Here is a 26,960-nt window from a genome sequence, read left to right as displayed (position 1 = left end):
GCTTAGGAGGAATAAATTCATCAAAATTCAGAGGTTTAAAATTCATACCTGATCTAACTTGTAGTAAGCTAGATTGCTCCTCCAAAATTGGAAAGTCATCGGACTCCACTAAGCTTTCATTATCCACCAAATATTCATTTTCTGTTAGCTGAATGAAATTGTTTTGCCAAAGATGTTCAGTCTCTTCTTCAATCACTGAGTTCAATTCAGAAATGTCTTGGCATTCTTTAGTGTCATCAACATATTTGAGCGTTCGAAATACATTGATAGTCACGCACTGATCAGTCACTCTCATGGTGAGTTCAACTGTTTCACTGTCTATCAATATACGTTCAGTGGCTAGGAAAGGTCTTCCCAGAATAATTGGTGTCTTGGAATCAACTTCGCAGTCCAGAATTAAGAAGTCGACTAGAAACACAAACTTGTCTACCCTTACTATGACATCTTCGACTCTCCCTTCAGGTTTCACATGGGATCTGTCTGCTAGTTGAAAAATTACCGAGGTGGGTCTTGCGTCTCCTATACCAAACTTCAAGAATATAGATTACGGCATTAAGTTGACACTTGGACCAAGATCACACAGTGCCTTTCCAACAAAATTATCTCTAATCAAACAAGGAATAATGAAGCTGCCCGGATCATTTTGCTTTGGCGGCAACTTACTCAATGGAGAACAAAATTCTGTTGCAGTGGCAACAGTCTCTACTTTCCTCTTCTTGGTACAGATTTCCTTCAGAAATTTAGCATACATCGGGATCTGATCAATAGCTTTCAAGAGAGGTACATTGATATGGAGCTGATCAAGAATGTCCACGAACTTATTGAACTGAACTTCATCATTGTAATTACTTTTCCTTGGCATCAGAATCTGGTGCCTTTGTTAAATCCTCCTCCTTGTCCTTCTCAGAAATGCTATTATCTTGTAAGTCAGCTTCACCACTTTCATTAGTGGGAATAGAGTCATCATGTTGTGCCCCACTAGCTTTGACTTGTTGATTGATTTGTGTTCCACTCCTAAGAGTTAACACATTGCAATGCTCTTTTCCATGCCCTTTAGTGACTTCAGTATCACTTGGCAAACATCCTTGCTGACGCTCTTGCAATGCCATAGCAATCTGACCAACTTGACCTTCCAAAGCTCTCAAAGACGAGCTATGGCTTTGAAGTAAGGTGCCTTGACTATGAAGTAAAGCTCATTGATTCTTAATTGAAGTAGAATGGTCTTGCAGCATTGTCTTCGTAGTAGATATGAACTCTTGAATTGTAGCTTTCAAGGAATTCATGCTTGTTGAAGTTGAAGCTCCTTTTTTAGTATTATGCCATGGCATAGCATTCTGGTAACCTTCAGGCTCATTGTGATTTTGCTGCCGAGTAGAGTGATTAGCGTTGTGGGATCCTTGATTTCCCCATGAAAAATTGGGGTGCTGACGCCATCAAGCATTATAAGTGTTAGAGTAAGTCTCATGATGATTGCCTTGGCATAATAGACATGCCAAGCTAGTTGCTTTTACTTCCTTCACCTCAGTAGAGCGTTGTAAGTTTTTCAGCATATTGGTGATAGTTGAGAGTTGAGCAGACACTGAATCCTTGGTATCTAACTCAAATACTCCAGGTGTTCTCCTCCCACTCACAAGTCTTGAGGAAGGAAACTGATAATCATTGTTAGCAATTCTGTCCAAGATAGAAAACGCCTCAGTAGGTGATTTATCAAGCAATGTCCCATTTGTCGAGGCATCAAGTAACATCCTCGTGGGTGCATTGACTCTATTATAGAACATGACTACTTGAGTCCAATCGTGAAAACCATGATTTGAACACTTTCGAAGCATACTCTTGTAGCGATTCCAACACTCATACATAGATTCGTCGTCGCCCTGGCGAAAAGATGATATTTTATTCCTTAGCTTCGTATTCATGTTCGGTGGGTAGTACCTCAATAAGAAACTCTTGCAAAGATCTACCCATGATTCCATCGAATCGGCTGGTACACCACTCAACCAAGCCCTTGCTCGGTCACGCAATGAATACAGAAACAACTTTAACTTCAGAAAATCTTCATGCACTCCCTCTTGGCGGAAAGAATCACAAACTTCCAAAACATTGCGAATGTGCTGCCTGGCATCTTCATTTGGCATACCCCTGAACTGCCCAATGGAATTCAACATGTTGAATATGACTGGTTTCAACTCCAAATGTGCAGCTTGAATCTCGGGTGCCACAATCTCAGGATTTAGATCATCCAGCATCGAATTTAAGCGATCTCGAATAACGCGCGACCTAAGAGCAGTATTAGCATTGTCTAATGCCACGGCATTCTGATTTCTGTCATCCTGACCAATGCCTTGGTTTCCAATCTGATACATGTTTCCTCTAGTGCGTTGAGCACGTCTCATTTGTCTAAAGAGTCTTTCAATCTCAAGTTCTATCGGTTCCAAAGGCTCTTTAGAATTTCTTCTAGGCATACACTAAATAAACCTGAAAAATAAAACAAAAATATAAAGTAAACTATACAAAAATAAAAATACAAAACAAAATGCTCTGGCAAAACTAAATAACTTCAGGCTGCCAGTCCCCGACAACGACGCCAAAAACTTGTTCGCGTGTTGTGAGTACTATAAAATATACATAAATAATGTGCAAGTATACACAATCACTCAAGTAATACAATGATGAGTGAGTATCGTCTCCACAGGGATTGGGTGAAATTACAAAAGTCTAACCAAAGCTAAGTATTAATCTATCTATGTATAGTTAGTCTTTATATATACAAATGTCACGACAAATGAAAATGTGTATGAAGGTGGATGTAGACGAATGGTCTGATGGTGTAGCAGATGGAACTGTAGTGGCAAGATAAGATGTTTAGTGTTGAAAATGGTGTAATTTCGAGGCAATTAAAGATAGTAAATAAACAACAAATAAAATGAAAATAAGATAATCCTTATGTGACAAGCTTTCAATGAAATGAATGGTAGGGATTGATCTAAGGATGCTAAACTTATTTCCCAGGCATATTTAAGCTATCTAATCTTTACTTGCTCGACAGGGCTTTCCTAAAATGTTCTTAAAGGAACCTAATAGAATAAGATGCCAAGGTATCTGCTCTCACTCAACAATGTTGGCCAGCCTACCCTATTGATAACGACACCCTTTTTAGTCGTTGAAATCCTATCCTAGTCTCTCCCGAGATCTAAAGGATTAGGTTATAATATTCCTAGGCCGGTTCAAAGCCCCTTGAAAATACTATAACCCATTGCTTATGAGGATCTTGTCTTGCGGTTCTCTCGAATACTTACAAATATTTTTAGCTTAGGTTTCTCCTGAATACCTAAACTTCATCTAAAAAATGGACATTTTCATGCCTCTTACAAGCCTAGATGATGAAGCATTCATAAGCAAATAAAATAAAGAAACAAAATAAACTTAAATAAACCATTAAAATAAAGTCTAAACATCCATTAAACCAGCCACCAAATAATTTAGTTCATGGTGGGGTTCAAAATATCCAAACACAAAGTCATGCACATATTTCTTCCAATAACCCACAAATAAATAGAAAAATAGTAGCAAAAAGGGAAGTGAGAAGAAGCTTTCAACATGTCACCGGAGGTCTCCTCGGCCACCACGAATCACCTTAGCTCGCTAGCTTCACTCGGCACCTAGCTCGCCACTCCTTGGAGCTTTATCAATGGAGGAAAACCCAAGGAAGAAGAAAGGAAAAGGAAATAAAAATCTGATTTTTTTCTGCTCTATGTGTGTGCCTCTTCACATGTTGTAGTGTCTCCCTTGAGGTGTAATATATAATAAAAATATCTAGGGGTAATGATGAGGCTGTTGGGTGCAAAATACCTCTCATACCCCTAGAATCACACCTTAAGCATGAATCTTATCCTCCAGGTTGCAGTAGTCCCATAGCAGCTCTGGCAGGCGGTTACAGCAATCATTTCATGTGCAGAGCCAGCTGTCCTCATACAGCTGTATCTTTTTAACGTTTTCTGCGCCAGAAATTCCAAGGCATTTCAATCTGCTTCAGTAACGTGTGATGTCGTGGCATTACTTCCCATCGAATCCTTTTTGCTTGATATTTCCTACACACCATAGACAAACTACACCTTTCCCTCAAGTAGCATCATTAAGAAATAAAATGGCACTACCACCACAAATGCAACTAAATGCAACTACATGATCCTAAAATGCCTAAAATGAGATTTTAAACAAACAATAACTTAAGTAAAAAAGTTCTTAAAAGTTACCTTTTTAGGAAGTTAACAGCCTTGGTTAATATGCTTGATTTGGTCTAGGATTTTATGCATAGTTGAAGTTCGGATAATCCCTCCACCCCGGATTATAGGTATTTGCGTGAGGATTGTAAGGTCTTTGGGGAGGTCCTGGAAAATTACCAATTGTATTTACTTGGCAGTAGTGTCTTCTTATAACTTCGGACAACAATCAGTTGGATGGTTCGACCTTTTGCATATTATGCTAAGTCTAGTGGTACATGTTTTACCTGCAACAAGAGATTGAACAATATCAACCAACTTATCAATTTTACTTTCCAATGAAATTGTACTTATCTCATGAACTTGTCGAGTAGGTTCACTGAAAGAGCCAAACTGTTGAGAGTTAGCGGCCATGGTAGAAATTAGATTTATGGCCGCATGTGGGGTCATATTCACAAGTGCTCCTATACTAGTTGCTTCAATTATCTTCATCTTCAAATAAAGCAAGTCTTCATAAAAGTATTGGAAGATAGTCTGTTCGGTTAACTCGTGTTGTGGACAGCTAGCACTGAGTTTCTTGAATCTTTCCCAATAATCGTATAACGACTCTCAATCTTTTTGTTGGATTCCCTAAGATGTTTCGCCTTAATTCACTCACATTCGCAGCAGGGAAGAACCTGTCAATAAAAAGACGAGTCATATCAACCCAAGTAGTAACACAATTAGGCGGTAAGTAAAATAACCAATCCTTAGCCAAATAGGCCAAGGAAAAAGGAAAAACACAAAGATTAATTTGATCCTCGGATACTCTCTATGGTTTCATACGATAGCAAACCATATGAAATTCAGTAAGGTCTTTGTGAGGATTTTCACTCGATAATCCATGGAAAGTAGGTAGAAGATAAATCAAATCGATCTTGAGTTTGAATGGTGTTTCTCTATTTGAGGATGTGATGCATAATGGTTGTTGATCGACAGGTGCCACAGCTAATTGTCAGATTGTTTGATCAACCATAGGGATCAGTTTACTATCTTGTTGTTGTTTACTTTCCCTATGCATATGTGTACTCTTAGGGCTACTTCTTCGATCTCGGGTTCAAAATCAACTAGTTTGCCTAGATTCTTCTTGATCATAAATCAAAACAAACAATGTCAGTAATTTACCGAAGTCCCCGACAACGACGCCAATTTGACAAGCATCGAAAATGTCAAATAAATAAACTAAGAATGTAGTATAGAGAAGAAATGGTCAACCTGTAGGGACTAAGAAATTTCCAATATCGGTTTGAATTGATCTTGGTCCAAGAAAACTATAAAAGTAAAATAAAGGGGGTTTAGCAAAATAAATTGAATAAATTGAAATTAATAAAAATAAGAAAAATAAGAAAATTAGATGATTGAAAATAATTATGATGAGAGATAGCCTCCAACGAATCGCCTCAATTTGTTTCTATCGCTGAAATAGATTTTACTTTGGGATTCTTGTCAGTTATAGTCTATAAGGCCCAACCCTTGTAACTTGTTCTTCTCTCCTTTGAATTAATTTCCAAAGTTAATCCTTGAAATTTAATTCTTGTTTGGATTAACAACGACTAGCGATGTTAACACCATCACTACTTTAAGTGCTGGAAAAGCATGTGCTCAGATTATAATGTCTCAATAAGAGTCGAACTTGATCTTGATTTCCCTTAGCGAACCGTCGTTAATTTTGTTCTTAGGAAGTTGAATTTGCTACAAGTTGATTTTTCTTCCCAATAGTAAATTAAAACAACATTCAAGACAAGGTGTAATCTTTGAATTGAAAGTGTTGAGATTTTTATAGGAAAGCCAGATCGTCAATCCTAGTTTGCAGAAAATCAAGAAAGATACATGAAGGTATGAAGAGCTTTTCAATTCTCATGAAACGGATTGATTTGTTGCTCAACTTTTGGCTAATTGGAGTTTAGCCAAGCATGGATTGGATCATGCTTAGCATTGTGAAAAGAAAACAATGAAAGAAAAGTAAAAAGGTGAAATAAAAGTAGAATTTCAATAAATAGCCAGTGAAATATAAATTCCAATCTGAGTTCAAAGGTTGAACCTAAGGGGTATTTATAACCCGAAAGTTCTAAGTAAATAAAATGACTAATTCCTAATCAAACTAAAAATCCCACCAAGAGTTCTAATAAAATAACTAATTCCTAAATAGAATAATAATAAAATAATTAAACTAAAAATCCTTAATAAAAAAGTAATAATAAAATAATCAAACTAAAAATCCTAAATCTAAAAAGTTTATCAAAAAAGATAAAAATAAATATTTAAGTCTTGTACTTCTAGTTGAATTATAGTTCATCTTATGAATAACCTTATGCCGGGTAAATTTCAATTAAATATTCAAGATAATTCGCTCATCTTCTAGAAGATGTTGACTCAACCATCAAAATCTGCTACTATTTGGGCTAATTAATCCAATAAAGCTCCTGTATAAAATAAACCCAAAATAAAGAAAAATCAGTAATATCAAATTCGAAAAAAGGAGAAAATAACAATAAATATATGCAATATTAAACACTCGTCAAAGCACTTAAACTAAGGGTTTAGAGGAGTAGTAGGAAAGCTTGAAATAGATATTTCTGGGTTTTAGTATTGATGTCGTTCTTATGGCATCAATATCATATGAAATTAGAGTAAAAATCTGGGTAAAATGCTCGTGGAGTATTGATACTCATTCATGAGATATCAATATTGCATTTGCATAGAGGTGATCGTGTAGTAAGCTACACTGTTTGGCCTTAATGATAATTTTAGATATGTATGGCCTATGGGCATTGATGCATGTATGTAACCATGTAGGGCGGTAGATTATCCGAGTATCTGTGCTTACTTAGCTTGATTTCTTAGTTAGACCAAGCAACCATTTCTTATGTCTATATTTGATGGAATAATATTTGATTGCTTAATGAGACCGAGTATCATCTCTGCTATCGATACCTGATTACTTATATGACACCATTTGTCATTACTATTTATTACCTAATTGCTTAGTAAGACTAGATGTCAATATCATTTGTTATTATCATTATGGCATACATGACTGCTAGGTGAATATGAATGAGTATTGTTGTTTATCCTTATGAATATGAATGATTATTGACTATTCTTGATTATTATTTAATATTAGGTTAAACCATATAACCCATTGATAATGATATAAATCTAAAATTAACCCTAGAGGACTATATTGTGCATGAGAATTTTAATGTATGACTTATAAATGATTGTGTTAAACATGTTATGCCTATTGTTGATGAAATATGACTAGATTCATTGCTCTTTGTTTATACTACTAGCATGTATGTTTATAAATTGCACAAAGTATAGTAGAGTAAAAAGTGTGTTGTTGGATTGCAAAGTTCAGTGTTTAGATATTTTTGTTTAAAGGTTAGTTGATCAGAAATCATGTTGTGGAGCATCGCCATCAGAGGAATTTCAACAACCTCGTATCATAGTATAATATTTGATCACTTTAGATGGAATATATATTCATAGTACCCTTGGTTATATTTTAGTCTTTAACTTTGTATTCATTATTTCGAATATTTAGGTTTGTATCAAACTATTATAGAGCTCCAATTTTTTTTTATAAATAATTTAAAAACATTATTATTTTGGTCTTATTTATATGAAATTGTGATAACAAATTTTTAATAGGTTTTCAAATTAAGTGGTAACTTTAATACCCAATGTGGTATCTTTGGCCTATCTTTATGTTGTATTGGAGGTAGGGCTGTAAATGAGACGAGACAGATCGCGAGCTACTCGAGATCGACTCGATCTTGGCTTGATAAATACTCGGATCGAATGGACTCGACTCGAGCTCGAACTCGACTCGAGTTCTTAACGAGCCGAAACGAGCTACTCGATACTCGACTCGAAAAGCTCGTGAGCAGCTCGAAAAAATGTTATATTGTAATTTTAGATTTTTTAAAATTACATTATTAAAAATATATTAAAAATACATTATTGATTAATAAAAATTCTTGAATGAAAATGGTTAAAAATTATTTTTGAATAAATTTTCTTATATTTATTTTAAATTAATAAAAAAATTATTTATCTAATGACAAATATTTAATATATTTCTAATGATAATATTTGTAATAACTAATTTTTAAATGTTGTTATATTTTGAGGTTTCGAGTTCAAATATCATAAATATCAAGGGTTTGAGCATTTAATATCAAGATATTATATTGTACTTACATCATAACTAATTTTTTATTTGATAATAAATATAATATAATAAAAAATATGATTCAATTTAAATATTAATAATTTAAAAAATATCAAAACAAGTATACTCTCTCTCCTTTCACTAAGTCATCTCATTCCTTCTAATTATGTTATAAGGTTTAGGGTTTAGAGTTTATGTGATATGATTTAAGATTTAGAGTTTAGAGTTTATGGTTTAGAGTTTTTGTGATAGGATTTAAGGTTTATAGTTTAGGGTTTAGGTTTAGGTATTAGGGGTTAGGGTTTAGGGTTTATGTTATATGATTTAAGGTTTATAGTTTATGGTTTTAGGGTTTATGTGTTAGGGTTTAGAGTTTAGAGTTTATGTGATATGATTTAAGGTTTAGATTTTAGGGTTTAGGGTTTACGTGTTAAGGTTAGTGTTTAGGGTTTAGATTTAAGTTATACGCATGAAGGTAACATACAAATTATGAAAAGATGTTATGTGACTCCTAAATAAATCATTCGCATACTTATACATAAACATATCAACATGAAAAATAAATATACACAACTAATTAAAGAAAACAATCATAAACAGAGACTAAAATAAATATACAAAATTGGAATTAAACCAATGACTTAAATACAAAATACGCATAAACTATAGGGTCTTATGTGCAGTTGATCCTATTCGGTTTAAGCTAAAATAATATGAAAAATAACATAAATGACACCTGAACATTTAAAACAAATAAGAAAATTTAAACAAATGTGATTGAAATACAAAAATTAAAATATAACATACCAAACTATAAATTTATTAAACATGCATATACATATTAAACTAATGACTAAATTTAAATAAACGTAAAATTCAACATACAAATCATGAATTAAATTAGGGATTTACAAAATGGTGCTCAAGTTTGGGGGATTATAAATTAATTTACCAAAACAATTAATATGAAACCTAAATTTAACTAAACCTAAACTAAACTCACGCACACAAAATACCAAACACAGCCGCACAGCCCCTTTATTCTCCAACAGCCTCTCTCGGCAGCTCTCTCAATCTCATCTCTCCCTCTCACGCACACACGGCGCCACTCTCAACATGATGGTCCTCTTATTCTCCGACGAAGACCCTAATACAATAGGGTAAACCAGATCAAAAACTTCTACAAAAGCAAAACCCCATGGTTGGGGACTAGGAAAGCTCATGGAGATGGGTTCAGGCTCTTTGACTGAGTCAGGCGGTTCTGCCACCAACTCTTCCGCCGAGTCACTCAACGACTTCAACACCGGGAAAAATATCTCCTTTTCCGCCACCACATCCGCCACTGCAATCATGGGGACATCGTCCAAGTCCGGTGAAGGGTCTTCAAGCTTATCCGGGTCGGGTAGGAAGGGAAGGGCTAGTGGAATGGTGCAAGGGGCTTAGCCTCCAAGGTGTCAAGTAGAAGGGTGTAAAGTGGATCTAAGCGATGCTAAGGCTTACTCTCTTCTGTCAAATCGAACATGGGACTCCAAAAACCAGGCTTCAAGTTTCGGGGGTAAGTGGTGTGATAAGCGAAAGGTCCTCTGCGGCTCAACCAACACCTCATGGTGTGATTGTGAACCCTTATTCAAATGCCTCTTGGGTTATTATATTGTATCATATCATTTAAAGCTCTTGGTTGCTAAAGTTATTCTTGCCACAGGTCTTTTGTTCATTGGATTGAATTTGTGAAACATTTTTATGATCCTTGGAATCGTGTCTTTGCAGAGAGATTGAATCTTAAAACAGCTAATGAGTACAACTATCTAGGCCAGAGTGAGTGCTTGGTGATTAATGGTGTTAATGATGCTCAGAAATTCCAAAAGCTTACGGTAAATTCAAAAAGACTATATTTAATGTACCATCAATAGTGTAGCAATTTTTTTAACCGCTTAATTTGTCTCATTGGCCTTTAAGCAATATTTTCTGCATTTCTGCAGGAAGCCATGAACATTGTTCAAATTTGTAAAGAAGAGCAAGAGCAAGCATTTGCAATGCTTGCTGCAGTTTTATGGTTGGGAAATATATCATTTCAAGTAATTGACAAAGAAAATCATGTGGAGGCATCTGCCGATGAAGGTATGTGTGCTCTGAAGACCTCATCATCCATGATTTTTATCATCATCATTTGTCTTATGCCTGCTAAAATAACTTGTTTTGTTGAATCTGTTTTAAGTTAAATCTTTAGTTAGCATTTGTTTTTCATGTAAGTGCTTGTTGTTATTATGTTGTCTTTATAAGATGCTTATTTATGTGAGATCTTATTCCTTGTTGCAGCTTTAACCAGTGCTACCAGGTTGATGGGTTTTGCTCCAGATGAACTAATGCAAGCTATATCTACGCGTAGAATCCGAGTTGGCAGGGATATTATTTGTAAAAAAATTGACATTGCAACAGGTTTGTGCAGTTTTTGTTAACGCAACTATTCTTTCTCAATCCTCTCAAAAGTCACTTTCTATATTTGCTGTTATGCGTGCATTGACAGCATGATAATCATTAGTTAATTTGTAATATGGGCACAGTTGGCACAGTTGTTTGCTCTTGGTGGATGCATTGGTTTCGGTGGATGGCCGACCAGCATGGGTTTTCCTCGGTGGGTTCACGTGGGTGGCACACTGTCTCGGGCTTCCTCTTGTAATTGTATTTTTTTTTATATTTTTTATATTTCATACATTCATATTATAATGTATTGGTGATGGTTGATTAAAGGGAAAAATTATTTATATATTTTAAATGTTATATAAGATTTTTGTAGGTTCGAGTTCGAGCTTGAATCGAGCTCAAAATCGAGCTTCAATCGAGCTAGAGTCTCGAACTTCAATCGAGCTCTTGAATTTTTTTTAGTTCGAGCCTTTTCGAGTTCGAGTCAAGTTTTAATATTATCTTTCGAGTTCGAGTCGAGCTTGAAAATTTTAGGCTCGCGAGTTTTCGAGTCGAGTCGAGCCTACATTTAAAGTTTTCGAGTTCGAGTCGAGCTCGGCAATACTCGAGCTCGACTCGGCTCGTTTACACCCCTAATCGGAGGTTTTATATTATTAGTATCATAGTTTAGGCTCAGTCAATCTTAAAACCAATTGATTAGTTTTTATAAAGTGACCGTGAATACATACCTCTAAGATCAGTATTCGGAATGTACTCATCATTGATATCATTCGTGTGTCATATTCTTTGATTATTAAAGTAGATTCAACATGCTTGACGATTCAGTGTGTAGTCTTGAGGGCAGAATTGCAAGTTATTCCTCTCACACGAATGATATCAATGATAAGTATGTTCCGGATACTGATAACCATGGAATCCCATTTAAAGGAAATTCAAATATTTCACAATGAACAATATTTAATCACTTTCCCATTTAAAGACAAATCAAATATTTCATTTTCCTAGGGTCTTCTAATCATTTTAACCCACAATGGTATTCTAGTCATTTTAAACCATAAGCACAATTTAGTCATTTCTCTTCACTTGAGGGCACATCAAACATTTATATATCGAATATGACAAGCCCAATAATTTAACAATAAACTCTTATATTTTCTATCAAGTTTTTAGGCTTTAAACATCATAATTTTAGTAGCGTTTTTTTTATAATTTATCGCCTATTACTTTCTTTAGATATATAAAGATATAAATTATCCAAAAGAAGGTGAACAATGTCAAGGGCTAAAAATAAATTATCCAGTAGTATTATAGAAGTTCTAAAATTTAGTAATATTATAAAAAAAATGTTATAAAATTAGCATTTTAAGTGATTTTTATATGTTTTAATAAGATACTTCTTATTTTTATAACTGTATAATATGTATTTCTTTCAATGTTATAAAAAGAGAATATAAAAACTCAAGTAACATTTTGTGGCTGGTGGGGACATTTTTCACTTTTATAATATGTAATTAATCTTGTGAAATAGCAGAATATAAAAAACTCAAGTTGAGCACAAATAAAGAAACAGTGGACGAAGACTATCAACTATTTGAACATAACATCCCTGTGTTACACATGTAAAGTTTATTCAAGTTTGTAAATTTAATTCCAATGCCATATTGTTCTCACAATATCAAAGTATAAATGAAGTAATTGGCAAGGGTAGTAGTAGACCACACCACACTAATGTCCACGCGGGAGGTTCAGGTTTTTTTCAACCACGAGGGGTTCCTCAGAGCCATGGCTGCATTTACCAAAAACATATCTAATGTCACATAACTTCGAAGGGAACCAGGGCAGAGTTATCATAAAGATTAGGCCACATTATCACCTGAGGTAGCTGAGAGCCGACATTCGGTATAGGCAAGTGAAGACCAGGATATGCAAACCAATTGTGTAGAAAAATGCAAATGTTCGAGCACACCTGAAATTGTAAAGGCGGCATTTCATTAGCAAATCAACAAACTGACCAATAAGTATGAATACATCCACATACGTGGCACAGGGAATCGATTCAGACCCCCTTATACGACAATGACTGCATTGATATAACTGCTGGCCAATAAATCAGTGCTATTATGTGTAGTTATCTATGAAACAGATTTAGCATGTTCACCAAATTTAACCTGTACAAAAGTTTCGAATAAAGTCAATGACCCTTACAAAATCATCCTGCCTGAAATGACCCAAACCCCAAGTCCAATTACTATATGGCTTGCAAAACAAAACGTGAAAAAAGTTGAACCTACTGCAACACACCCAACCAACATGAAACCAAAGTTGACCGGCCCACTATTGTCATACAAACCAAAAAACAAAATATGAAGTGGAAAGAAGATTTAGCCTAAACCAAGCCTCGATCAGAATGCTAGACACCCCAAATCTACAAGCTTGATGACCACCTTTATATATGTGCATACACTCTCAATGGAACATACAATAAAGGGAACCAGAGATCATTCTGATATGTTGTGTGTGCAATTAGAAGATGAGACAAAACCATACTTATTTCCTAGAAGAAAACGTCCGCTGCTGAGCGTGATTCTGTCTCTAAAGCCCAACTCCTTATATCTTTGATCCCTCTCCTACGTGATAAACAAAAACGATCATTACATAAAACACAGCATAATAGAAATATAATCAGAATTCAAAGATTCCCTGGATGTAAATGCTAACTGGATTATTTTGATATTCTCATGTTTCCTAGGATTGGGTGGTAGAGAACAGTATGTGTGTCTTGGATGTTCAACTTTGTTCCCAACTAAAATAAGCTTTATAAGGACGTTCTTGAACAGTATATTTGCCTGATAAACATAATTCCCATAGCAATCTAGAAGGGTTCATATAAACATCTTATCTTGAATCTAACCTGAAATTTACACAGGGAACAAATACTTGAGCATTGTTTCAAAGAAACTAGAGCCATCTGATCATTAATAGCATGTATGATGGAACACAGTATGAACTTGAAGTTGAGGATATGTGATCAAGAAAATTTAAGTTCATGGAAATCGTGTAAATACAAACAAGAAGCTTGCCAAACACCCACTGAATCTTCTCTTCTAAAATATTGTGAATTTCTAATGAAAGAAGAAAAAGGAGCTCTGCAGGCCTAAGTTCAAAAATCAAACTAGATCACTAGATATTTGCAAATCGAACAGAGTTATATATTCATGAATGGGGCTCAACCTTTTTTGAGAAAGCCACGAAGGGATTAATATCATCCTCATATATCTTCTTGTACTTGGATTCAACATCTGAGCTGAAGCCACCTTCAAGATCCTCTGCGTACTGAAAAATCAACAAGAGCTTGGGTTCAAGATACTATAGACACTTGATGAGAATTATGATATGTATTAAAAACGACAAATACCTTCTTTGATCCTCTAGAAATTACTTTCTCCTGGTTATAGTCCTGAACATAGCGAATCTTTCCATAAAGTTTAACATTATCAGCTTTTGTTTTCTCCAGTTCTGTTGTTAGCTCCCCTATCTTCTCCTTTAACTGCCTTATTTCCTATAAGACATGGAACATTCAGAAACGTTATTTTACAGAGACCAAAACAAGCATGAAATAAAAATTCCATGGAATAAAAAATGAAGAAAATGCAACAACGTGCAGAAAGATAAACACCATACTTCTTCAGTTTCCCGCAATCGTGCCCTAAACCGATCACGCTGATTGCATATCACCTTCAGCATTGAGCTTTGGTCTTGATCTGAGGAAACTTGTTTGTGTTCTGTGTTCTGTTCCACAATAGGATTTGAATTAATAAATGATAACTCACTGTGAAAATTGAATCATTTCACTTGCAAAACATTTCCTGTATTTACGGTCCATGATATCAAGAATTAAAATGTAAAACTTAACATCACTATTCACTAGTCAGAAACATGATTCTATCAGCAACACTACCTCCATGACCCTGCAGCCTCAACAGATAAATCAATGCCGCTCTCAATGAATACGTAGGGACATAGGACACTAAATTCTTCCTAACATTTAAGTGAAGAAAATCAGCAAGTGCTGCTAATAGATACTTAACACGCATTGAAATTTTCAGTTAAAAATTGGACAATCTGACATCTTGATGGAGGATGTGTTATCTCAGTAACTAAATTCGTTCCCACACACACACACATACATAGAGAGAGAGGCAAAAGATAGCGACATATGAAATAAGGAAGCAAAGGATTAAGAACGAGTCTGATAAAATTCCATAAACCACATACACACTGAGGATCAAGCTGGTAAGGAAAGCTATTTAAGCAATTAAGATTGGTACAATGCACATGTAAAAAATAAAAAGACCAAATTGTTGAGTCAAATTCCTGTTTTCTTTGATACAGATTAACTTCTATTTTATAGGTTACACATTCCGGTAATTTATACACGTAAAGTAGCAAACAAGAGATATACCTCGGACATTTCATTCCATCCACTTTCAGAAAGATCCCAATCATCAAAAAGAGTCCCTTTCCTTTCTTTGGAACTATAACCCTGCATTAAAGAAAGAAAGATTGAGATGAAAATGAAAGTCTGCAGTCCTGCATCACCTAGGAATTGTTAAGTCGAGTCGAACATCATTAAATGGAAGGAGCAACATAGAGAAACTGACAGTTTCAATATTTCAGTGTAAGAGAATTCACATATATACAGCAGCCAGTAAGGCATCTAAATGCAAATGCTGTAAGAAAATAATGAAGCTGGTCAAATGTGCCATTTTCAGAACATTGGAAGAAACTAGTCCAAACCTTCAATATATCATCTTCTAACTTCTGTATCAGCTTTTGTTGTTCATTAACCTTTTCCACAAGTTCTACTATTTTGCCTTCAGCTGTTTCCAGCAAAGATGTTTTCTCAGAAAGTTTGACCTGAAAACCGGTAAAAGATACATTGACACTGCTAGTACATGATAATTAAACCAAATCAAAAGAATTAAAATCTAACTAAACTCCAAATTTTTTGGCATGTATGATAACCATAGTCATCCACAAGAAATTGACTTTTGTATAGTTTCATATACGAGATCTAAATACTATTCATATGCACCATTTTCGGAGAGAACTGGAAAAAAAAACTAGGAAGCAAAGCATCCAAAAACAGTTCATACCTTCATCTGTGTGAGTTCATGTTCCATTTTCTTATTTTTATCAAGAAGAAGAGATTCCATTTTACTCATCTCTTCTCCACTGGTAGCTGCTTCCCAATCTTCAGCCTCAATTGAATTATAACCCACCGCCTATACAGGCAACAACGAGAGATATTGAGAAGCTATCAAGCGTGAAGAAACAAGAAAATGCCAACATAAAGTCAGTCACAGTATAGAACGTGTGTAAACTTCAATACACAGGGAGCAATACCAACAAAATAGTTCTCGTTTGTTCATTTTCCAGGTAAAAAATTAAAACATGATTAGCAGACTTTGGATTGAAATAAAAAAGCACAGCAATTTGAGCATAAATTAAGCACCGACTAATCCTCTACAAGCTTATCGATCCATAATTTGCATTATATACCTTCTTTAATGGTTTAACCCCATGATACTAGAAAGGCTACAAGTCACCACAAAAAAGGTTGCTTAGATGAAACATTAACTATTGCCACATGCTAAAAGCCGTATACTCATCAAAGTGTAAAGCGAATATGGTATTGATGGCAGGCTGCTTCATTCTTGCTCAAAGAAGTTTCTGTAAGGCTAAATAGAGGAGTAAAAAATAAAAATCAAATTAACTTAAAAAAGAAAAACTAATGGATACAAATTACAGAAGTTATTTGTGTCTAAAAGTGGAACGTACATTTTGTTATCAAGAAGATTTAGGGCTTTAACTTTAAATCTTCAGAAATTATATTGCTTTGCGTCTAAGAAATTATAACAAAAGCAACAACCAAGGGAGTTCCTTATAATTCTTATATGATTGGAAGTTAGCATCATCAGTTACAGTACAATCACAAGCAAGAGAAATTAGTTAGCTAACAGAATTGGTAAATTCTATGTAAGAATCATCTTAACTTTAAAAACCTGGTTGCATGAAATTCTTAAAATTGGCAGGCTAAAGAAAAGTAATTAGCCCATGGAGATCTATATAAACAAGAAACCATTTAGAGGATGATTGTACCTGCAAAATTTTCACTTTCTTGTGCAAATCATCAACCATTTTTTCTGTTGGCCTTGCTTGAAGTTCTTTCTTCAACTCCTCAAGAGCAACTTCCTATTTTGGATATAAGAAGAGGGAAAGGAAAAATAGGAGAAAAGTCCCCTTTTTACAGACAAAAAAATTCATTTCAACAAATATAAAACCAATACAGAGACCAAAGAAGTAACAAAAGAACATCAATTCTGATACGAGTCCTATCTCCAACACATTGAATAAAGCACCATGGAAGAATTCTACAAGCTCAGTGGAAGTTGATATAATCTTATAATTATGCTTTGATTAAACCGTAATGGTAAGCAACATGTTAAGTACCAAATCATAAATTATTTGTAAATGAATAGGCTAGACATTTAAAGGGTAAATTGCAGTTACACCCTATGTGGTTTTGTTCTTAACATTTTCATTCTGTCATTATAGGTAGTTAGTCTTGAGTGTGAAGGAAAGAATTGATTACCATTAAAACACCAAATCAAGGAAATTATTTTTTAATGAATAGACTGATGGTTTTATAGGATAAAAATTGCACTAAAACCCTATGAGGTTTTGTTCTTAACAATAAAACACCCATGGTTTCATTGTGTTATCATAGGTAGTTACAGTGCTGGGGATGAGGGGGGAAAATGCTTTTTTTTTTATAGGAATTGAAGGCCTCATTAAAAACCTCCTTCTTGATTAAAGGATCTTGTAACAAAGCTCCTTAATCAGCGGAAGGAGGAAAAGAGTGCCCTACGATTTCATTAACCATAAGATTCAAAAGATACAACCAGGTCACCACCCCCAACATAAACAAACAACCAAAAACAACCGAAAAAACCCTACACAACCACACTAACACAGCGGAAACCATCTATGCTACAACAACAGTCACAAGAATGACTGACCAGACTTAACACCTGAACTTAGCCCGACGACCAGCACAAAAACATAACAGCTAAAACAGAGACCGAATAACACAGCTGGCTCAATCCATAAAAGGAAAAATCAAAAACAAAACCCTGAACATCCGCACGAAAAGAGTACAAGAATCAGCTTCCTCCTTACTGCCTCTTCTTGCTCGACTTGTCGACAGAGGCCAACCGAACTACCAACTCCATACAAAAAAATAGAAAGGAGTCACCTGACAGTTCCACAACTTCCACTTCCTTAACCTACCTCTGAGAACTCTTGCTTCGACTTTAACGAGGCTTCCTTTGATTAGCCGAAAATTTTTCTTGAAAATTTCGGAGAGAACTAAAAATTGCATTTCTCTCACCAAGAGATGTACTACAAGGTGTTTTATTACTAAAGTGAAACCAAAGGGCATAATTTCCCAACTTTTAGAGACTAGGACAAAAAAAAAAGTTACGACATAGTCTGAGGATGAACAAAAATAGTGATAGGGTTATTTACCTTTTCATTGAGCAATGCCTTCAACTTCTTGATCTCGTTGACATGTTGTACTCGTTCATTGGACAAGGTAGTTTCAATATTGTGAAGTTCCATATTCAGCTCCGAGATTATCTTTTCTTTGGCACTTAGGGAGTTTTCAAGGATAGTACTTGAATCTACATCACTGTACCAAGATATGATCAATTGAGAAAAACTCATTGCAAATATGACATGGAAAATGTAGAAAATTGGATGAAGATGTGGCCAAATGAACTATTATCTTTGTTCACATACCACCTCTAGAACAAGCTTAGACCAGCATATAAGGCAATTATTATGTGAAGCAGAATCAAGAAAACAATTCTTTAAGAATTAATAGCTCCTTAATATATAACATATTTACTTCACATTAACTTATCTTCATAAAAGGAAACTTGGCATTTCAAATTCCGCGCACAATATTTATACAGCCAGCTGTAAGGTAAAGAACAGAAGGAGATTCGAGCATATAATGAACCAAAGAAAGGAAGAGGTGAGAAAGAAGTTGGAGATATATGATATGTGATTTAAGTAAAGTAAAAACAAGCTAGTCCGGATCAAGTAACATATACTGAGAACTTAAAGAGTGGGTGTCCCAGACCAAAAAGGTCTAGGTGGCCTCCTCCTTTTGCCACCTGCATTGGCAGTACTGCAACTGAAAAGCAATGTCACTACAGCACGTTTGTGAATTTATGACTATCTACAAATGCACAGAAATTCTGTTCCCAATAACAATCTAAACTCCACACTTCTGCATGACATGTAAAAACTTCGTAAAGTAAGATAAAATCAATTATTCAGCATAAGATATTAATGCCTAAAATTATAGATACCAGTACCTGTTTCATTAATTTCTTCGGCAAAACATAATAAATAGAAAGGATTGCACTTTTTCAAAGGATAATGGCATTGAAGTACTTTACCTTCTCTTATGTTCAGACTCTTCATTTGCTGACTGCAATTGAGAGCGTAGAAGCCCCTACAGAACATCCAATTACCAACATGGAACATCAAACTGATATAAACCAATTAACCGAACAAACATAATGCTTGCAAGCTCTTACCCTATGTTTGGATTCAAGTCAATAATGGAAAAGTAAAGGGAAAAAATGTAAATGATATTGTATTTCTTTGTTTGGACAGCTAAAATGGGTAAGGGAAAGGAAAGGGAAGGATTGATCACAACCTTCATTTGTTTATGCAGTAAAAATTAAAATCAATTTTTTTACACATCACCTGAATAATTTTGAAATTAATTATTTTAAATAATTTTAAAAATAAAAGAAAATTTTAATTAAAAATATTATTTTATAGTTAATAAAGTTAAAATAAATTTAAATAAGTATTTTCATTTTCCTATAACTTTAGTGTTTAGTAATTTTCTTCATTTAATTTTTTTAATAAATCCAAAAATAATTTATCATAAATTTTAAAAATAATAGAAATTGATTTATTAATGAAGAATAATTTAGTAGTTTAAAATTTCAATGCATGGTCAATAAATAAATTAAATATTAAATAATTCTTTAGAAAATAAAAAATAATAATAAGGATATAAAAGTCATTTTATATTTTTAAAAATTCATATATATCCTTTCCTCTGAGTTTACCCCGAACCCATTTTGAAGTAACTAAAAATAAGAGTTTGGAAGGAAATGGAGGAGATTTTAGAATCCTTTTCTTTATTTTATTTTAATTAATATCCAAACACATAATTAATATGCTGTAATGACTATGTCAACAGAATCAGCCACAGAAAATACCAGAATAATAATTGCAAGCATGATCTACTTGGCATATTTATAAGTAGCAGAACACAGAAATTGAAGCATTTAGTTAAATCATAATTACAGTGATTGGAAGCCACATAGCTCCAAGTTGGACAAAGGCAGTTGTGGCCCTTTATTTACAACTAGGTCAGTGTTGATAGGCCGATGCAACTACACTCCCCCCATTGCTCTCATATTGGCGAATCAAGATCTTAAACTGATGACATGTTTATTGCATCAAAATAAGCTAAATTATCATATTTTCTATTTACCTTCTCTCTCTCTAGACTAAAAAGCCGTGTTTGGGCTCGCTCTACTTCATCCATCAAAAGGTTGACCTCAGACTGCTTTGCTGCCCTATCTTCCTCTGTATTGTTAAAGATGGTGTAAGACAGAAGAAAAGCAGATAGAAATAAGGGAAAACGTAACCAAAAAAGGAGAATAAAATTTCTTTGATAATTATTGGAGTCAAATAACAGAATATTAGAACAGAACAGCCAGGTCAGCCTATCACCTGACTGAGCACGAAGTTCAAACAACTGGCTTTGTGCAAATTCATGCAGTTTTTGCATATTTGATACACTTTCTTTAGCTTGCCTTAATTGATCTTGCAAAGATTGCTCCCTGCATGAAGTAGAAAATTTATACATCAGCTATCATAATAACAGAAATCAAAGAACAGGTTCATTAAGAGAGATATTTACACAGTACCATACCAGTGGATGTATCGTCTTTCTTTGGTACTGATACATACTGGTAGTGTTTTTCGGTGTTTAAATGTAATTATGCAAAAAATAAAAAAAGTTAAAACAAAATAAAATAAAATTGGTTTAAAATACTAAAATATTGTACAAACCAGTACAGGCCTGTAAACACCAATTCAAGCCCATATTCACCAAAACTGACCAAAAGACACCAAACTTTTGACAGGAACTGAACTTAAACTACTTTATACCACTTTAAGACTGGTATGTCCGGTACGAGCCAATACCAGTATGGTACAAATTATCACAATTTACACACCAACTATTCTTATTGAAATTCTTGTGCAATTTGCATTTACATACTAACTAATGTGCATAAGCAAGGGTATGTCTCTGAAAACAGACAAGAATATCTAACAGATAAACCACTAGGAGCAAAAGATACCTGTCTTTTAAGACTTCTAGTGTTTTCTGGTTCTCTTCAGCTAAACTGTGCTGCTTCATCTCCACAATTTCTTTCACTTTTTCCTCCATCTGAATCGGGAAGAAGTAAGCATTAGATTCTTGTTCATGCATCTTAAATCACGTTTAAAACTGAATATCAAAAGTTAATTTTCCTATAATTATGATTATCATTATAATAACTAACGTTCACAACAGATAATTTGCTATTTTATTTTGTGAACTCAATATAAGATTATATCTCAAGGAAAATTAACTAAATCAACGGTTGAACTCCAATGTTGATAATACAAGGCAACATGCAAAGCCACCTCTATTTTTGTTCTTTCAAACGCAAGGCAAGCAACCATGCAACATACATTAAATGCCACGGCAGTATTTAGAAAATGATTGAACTTCTTAAAGAAAACTTGAGCACAATTGTAACAGGTATTATAATATGTTGCTAAATCCCTCTACAGTAGCAAAACCAAAAAACTCAAGTTGACTCCAACAAAGAACCATAAACAGGGACCTCATGCAGCAAATCAAATAGAAAACAGATAAAAATCATTGTCACAAACAAACACACAACCAATTAACCAACAACACATAGCATTTCTGAAGCTCTGCTAATGCCAGCCTTAGTGAATCTATCAGCCATCATTTTTCATCCCTAGGAATAAGATTGATCTGCCAACAACTAGCATGGATATAGACAAGCACTCTTATCCAACCTTAAAGACTATTAGAAGCCAAACACTAGGGTGGCTTAAGTCTCGGGTTTGCTTCTTAGTATTCAAGAAAGTATGGGTTATCTGAAAACTCCATACTACAACTTTAAGTTATGTCTATACTTGGTCACATTAAAATGTAACTATGATCATTGGAGATTTGACTACTTCTCTATTTCTTAATGTTTCATTTTCCTTATAGTTCACATACTGATTAATTTGTTTTAGATTCAGCATGAGGCCAAATCTTGCACCATTTACAGATGATAGAGCTTTTCATGCAGAATACATAGACCCTATAAACAATTATTACCCAGAATATAGAAACTACTCTGTTATCTTCTTTGTCCCTAGAAGAACAAACAAAAGGTAAAAGAGAAAAACATATAAAGATAAGAGATGCAATTAGATAAAGGAAAGACCAATTCCATGAAATGAACCATTTATCAAATTTTATGTTGCTTGATCTTTAACATAAGTTTCAAAGTAACAAAAAATTTCTAGATGCCACCAACTGGAATAAAGATGTAGAATAAAGAAAACAAAAAGAAATGAACCAGAGATTGGGAATTGGGGTACATTTTAGATTTTATAACAAATTCTGTGGAGAAGGTCATGTTTAAGACAACAAGCCAATGCTTTTTATGCATACAAAACTAAAGTCCACCAATCATTACTTCTAATTACTTAAGGAGTTAATGTTGTATGTTTTCTTAAAGACTTCCGTTTATTTAGTTATTTTCTGCATTTTTTACTATGTTATTGGAGTCACACTTTATCACATTGTCACTATCAAACATAAATATCCCCAGTTCACAAGACCAGTTTAAGACTATGATTAAAAAAAAAAAAAACAACAACAACAAGGCACAACACTCCATTACTGAAATTACATTATTATTAGAAAACTAAACACTGTTAACCTGTTGCTCTAATTGACGATTCCGTTCTTCAAGTCTTCTTAATGTTGCCTGCTGATTTTTTAAGTGCATTGCTTCTGTTCTGAACTCTTCAAGTTCAACTTTCATCTTCCGGTTCTCAGATTCCAGTTCAGCAATTTTTAGATCTTGCTCCTGAAGGGAAATGTGAATTCAATGAAACAAACATATAGTACATGGAAAAAATATGTAGAAAGAATACTTTTGCTAGGAAGGCATGGAGCTACTTATACAGAGGAGAGTGGAGGACACCATATGTAATGTACACTGTTTTTGTCAACATTTTTACAGTTTTTAAGTAACATGTTATCAGAATGCATACTTTCATTTTAGGCATATAAAACTCTTCATAGTTATTTTTTAAAAAATGTCAAAAACAGATAAAATGTTCTCTTTTAGTGTTATTTTCCTAACATTTTCTCATTCAATTCAGTCGTTCTGTACGCCAATTGCTAGAAGCAGAGGTTTTACCCAAATCAAAAAGCAATTGAGTTCACGAGAAGCAGAATACTAGTTGTTGCAACATAAATATGAGGAATTGCAACCATAAACACTGTTGTTAGATGTAACCCAAGTGAAATTGCTACTGACTCACATGCATATCAAGGCAAATAAAATATACACTAACTTAAGATTTTGCATCATGAAAAAGTTATTACAGTAACTCATTTCAATAATTTTACTCGTTTACCCTCTGATGAAACAATATTTTTTATGTTAAAAATCAGATGTTTTTTTAGACCATTTGCATACAGTTGCATAATTAATGTCACCAAAATACTACCCCCCAAGATTGCTTTATTTGAATCCAAAAAAATGTATATTTATGGTTTGGTCCTTAGTGTTACTACCATCTCACAAAAAGAAATCATTGAACGACATTAAAGAATTCCAATCAATTTGAAACAGAATTTAGGCAGGCATACAACTTATAGAATGCAAATTTTAGAGGGATCTCCTTCGTAGAAGTACAATACATCAGAGCTAATACTTACAGAAATCGAAGCAAGAGCAGGATAAGGATCAGGAGCCTCATAAAGCTTTTGGTAGATGTTTAGAAAAGCATTCTCACCAAATTTTGCTCTCTTGGTAAGATTATCAACTTCTTCTTGGTAACCCTTAAGTAACGAATTAAATAAACTTAATTTTTCCTCAGGTGAAGCTTTCTTGAAATCTGTTAGAGATGAGAAACAACGACTAAGGCATTTCTCTACATATAGTAAACTGTTAAAAAAAAGGAAATATAAGAGCACATATTTTTCAACTAGACTAATTTTCATAGTAATAAACAACCAACATTAGGACTTTCTGATTTTTTTTTTCTATAGATTATTAGATAGCATTCTTCTCTCTTCTATTCTTACTTTGCTCAGAAACTGAACCAAAAATATGGAAAAAGATATTAGCAGTTTTTCCTTTGATAGGGATTTCTTTGATTAAAAAAAAGATCAAACACTTGAGGTTGTGGCACTATTGTCTAGTTTTGACAAAATGTGCCTAGAAAATAGAATGTCAACTCGTCTGTATTTGTTATTAGAAAACATAGCATCTTGAGGCTACCCTGCATCCTTGTAAAGAAAAGTGCAGAGTATTAATGATTACTGTATACACATGCCATACATGTAGGAGAAAACAATACCTCTTGTACTCTCAGCAAGCTTCCGCCTATTTTTCTGGCTGTTTTCCTGATTTTCAGCTATTCTGAGTCCTTGTTCATCAAGCACACTTTTCTCCTTTTCCAAATCAAATTCTGTGGATGGAAAAAACAAGGAAATGAATACCAATCCCAAGAATAATTAGCTTCCTACTTGATTATCCTAACACGAAGTCACGTATGTTGCACGTAAATAAATGTTATATTGCTAATATATTTGTTAGACTAAACTTTTCCAGTATAAATAGTACACTTTTAAATTTATAAATGGTTTAATAGGGAAATAAAAAAAACAAGGTAATAGACATATAGTGAAACTAAAAATACCATAAATTGTAGAATCCACTAAGAATTAAAATCTCATCGATCACTAATTATATATTAGCATTTCTGATTATAATTCTATTAAAAATACTACACAAGGGAAATTAATAATATAAAACAGGCTAAACCAATCAAAATTCTTTTGCTAATCATCTTCTTTAAAGTCACCCAAACGCAGATGAAAATTTTGAACAACCTTGAAAATTTCCATTACTTCACTACCATATTCCTCACTTTCTACTTTCCAAAACTATCCAATTTTCAAGAAGATTGGTTCTTTCTTTCTTTCTTTCTTTCTTTCTTTTTTTTTTTTTTGTGAATATGGATAGAAATGGAAACCTCTCCTAATTTATTTTATCTCATTTTTCTCTCCTGTACTCAGAAAATGAGCAACAAACAAACTATAAGCAGCAAATGATTTCAAAAAAAAATGCAGTCTTCATTTGTTATAATCTAAATATCATTCCAACGAAAATCATTGAACTGAAAACTGATCTAAAGCAACCTCATAAATCGAAAGACTAGCTTGCCAAAATCAAATTAACACTTGAGAAAAAGAAGTAAAAATAAGTTTAGTGAAGATGAAATTGATGATACCTTTCCAGAAATTGGAGACGACGGAGACAGGAGAAGAGGAAGGATTGGATTTGTCGCCGTCGGATCCACCTTGCGGAGCATCCATTTTGTGGAATTCTGATCTCACCAAATGGTAGAGTTTTAGTTGGTTGAAAATGGATTCCTAGGATTTGAATCAGTTTCTAAAGGATAGTAATAAGATCAGGTAAGTGGGGTAAGAATTTTATGGGAAATGTTGGATGATTTGTAGATCTGTGAAAACCTTGAACTGAAATACTAAATTGGATCCTTAGAGTTTCTTCCAAAATTAGAAGAAAATAAAACCAGATCATAAGAAATAGAGTAAACTAAGTATCTAGTCATTCAATTATTACAAGTTAATTTTTTTTTTAAAATCATATCTGACGTTACATTTTAGTTTTATTTTTTTTGTCACTAATGGTTAAAAAATTAACATAAATATTGACAAGGTACTTTTTCTTCAGTAACGATATGATATTATCTTATAGTTACACGTCAGCATCATCATTATTTTTTTAACGACGAGTGATCAAAATATAACGTTAGATATGATTTTTAAAAAAAAAAGTTGAGTGATAAAAACGAAACTGTATAAATAGTTAGGTGACTAAATACGTAGTGTATCGAAAGAGATAAGAGAAAACTACATGTTTAATACTCCAACTATCACTTTTATTTTGTTTTAATCCAAACTATTTTATTTTTCAAAAGCATTCCTAATATTATGTTTTTGTTTCATTTTGGTCACCCATTATTAAAAAAGTTAACAGAATTGTTGACGTGGCATTTACAAAATCAATGATGATTTGGCATTACACTATGATGATACGTTAGTTTCACCATTAATTTTTAACAGTGGGTGACTAAAATGAAATTAAATCGTAACGTTAGACATGATTTTGAAATGAAAAATAGTTGAGTGAACAAATTAGAACAAAAGTAATTTTTAGGATACTAAACGTCTAGTTTGCCCAAGAAATAAATTAAATGGCTTTTGTTATGTTAAAAGATAAGAGTTAATTACACCATACATCCCTAAACTATGACTCTTATTCTAAATAGATCCATAAACTTTTTGAATATTTAATTTCATCCCTAAACTATGACTCCCATTCTAAATGGGTTCCCAAAAGTTTGAACATTAAAAATTCATCCTCAAAATATGACATTTATTTTAATTTATTCCCTAAACTTTTGAACATTCCAATAATATCCCCCTAAATCATTCAAAACTTCAAAGTTAAATTAGAATATTTAAAAGTTTGGGAATCAATATAGAATGAGGGTTATAGTTTGGGGATGAATTTGGTATGTTCAAAACTTGGGAACTAATT

The 26,960-nt window shown here is 33.6% G+C and overlaps 2 protein-coding genes and 1 long non-coding RNA gene across 4 annotated transcripts; 2 read left to right on the top strand and 1 right to left on the bottom strand.

Annotated features, from left to right (window-relative positions):
• Positions 1-9,667: 9,667 nt before the first annotated feature.
• LOC120167430 lies at positions 9,668-10,440 on the top strand. Its single transcript, XR_005520044.1, has 3 exons — positions 9,668-9,991; positions 10,204-10,307; positions 10,416-10,440. It is a non-coding gene; the product is annotated as an uncharacterized LOC120167430 (long non-coding RNA).
• On the top strand, positions 10,439-11,113 carry LOC120167668 (myosin-4-like). Its single transcript, XM_039176614.1, has 3 exons — positions 10,439-10,554; positions 10,753-10,872; positions 10,998-11,113. Exons 1-3 carry the CDS (start codon positions 10,470-10,472, stop codon positions 11,111-11,113), a joined length of 321 nt encoding a protein of 106 aa, XP_039032545.1. The 5' UTR covers positions 10,439-10,469.
• Positions 11,114-12,408: 1,295 nt separating this feature from the next.
• Positions 12,409-25,928, bottom strand: LOC120168301 (protein CASP-like). Of its 2 annotated transcripts, none has more exons than XM_039177083.1 (19): positions 25,627-25,928; positions 24,691-24,801; positions 24,047-24,225; positions 23,037-23,186; positions 21,384-21,472; positions 20,749-20,858; positions 20,507-20,601; positions 19,389-19,444; positions 18,448-18,610; positions 17,020-17,112; positions 16,014-16,142; positions 15,655-15,774; positions 15,320-15,400; positions 14,539-14,646; positions 14,273-14,416; positions 14,089-14,208; positions 13,405-13,484; positions 12,731-12,823; positions 12,409-12,643 (listed from the first exon to the last, which is right to left on the bottom strand). In XM_039177083.1, the coding sequence occupies exons 1-19, from the start codon at positions 25,709-25,711 to the stop codon at positions 12,583-12,585; spliced, it is 2,067 nt and encodes a 688-aa protein (XP_039033014.1). In that variant the 5' UTR covers positions 25,712-25,928; the 3' UTR covers positions 12,409-12,582. The 2 variants fall into 2 exon arrangements, with proteins under 2 accessions (XP_039033014.1, XP_039033022.1); XM_039177091.1 differs by having other exon boundaries at positions 14,089-14,190.
• Between the last annotated feature and the right edge of the window lie 1,032 nt (positions 25,929-26,960).

Source organism: Hibiscus syriacus, unplaced genomic scaffold (assembly GCF_006381635.1).
Source record: "Hibiscus syriacus cultivar Baekdansim isolate YM2019G1 unplaced genomic scaffold, ASM638163v2 tig00003041_pilon, whole genome shotgun sequence".
NCBI classification, from domain to species: Eukaryota; Viridiplantae; Streptophyta; class Magnoliopsida; order Malvales; family Malvaceae; genus Hibiscus; species Hibiscus syriacus.
The sequence above is the reverse complement of the archived record's forward strand: the minus strand, read 5'-3'. Positions and strand labels throughout refer to the sequence as shown.

Bases quoted from the DNA above. Each gene is read 5' to 3' on its own strand.
- LOC120168301 (XM_039177083.1), bottom strand. From the start codon at position 25,711: ATGGATGCTCCGCAAGGTGGATCCGACGGCGACAAATCCAATCCTTCC. The intron at 20,602-20,748 runs GTGATAGGCTGA...TTAACAATACAG, and splicing joins TGAACTTCGTGCTCAGTCAG to AGGAAGATAGGGCAGCAAAG. The intron at 13,485-14,088 runs GTTGAGCCCCAT...TTTATCACGTAG, and splicing joins TCGTGGCTTTCTCAAAAAAG to GAGAGGGATCAAAGATATAA.
- LOC120167668 (XM_039176614.1), top strand. From the start codon at position 10,470: ATGCTTGCTGCAGTTTTATGGTTGGGAAATATATCATTTCAAGTAATT. The intron at 10,555-10,752 runs GTATGTGTGCTC...TCCTTGTTGCAG, and splicing joins GGAGGCATCTGCCGATGAAG to CTTTAACCAGTGCTACCAGG. The intron at 10,873-10,997 runs GTTTGTGCAGTT...ATATGGGCACAG, and splicing joins AAAAATTGACATTGCAACAG to TTGGCACAGTTGTTTGCTCT.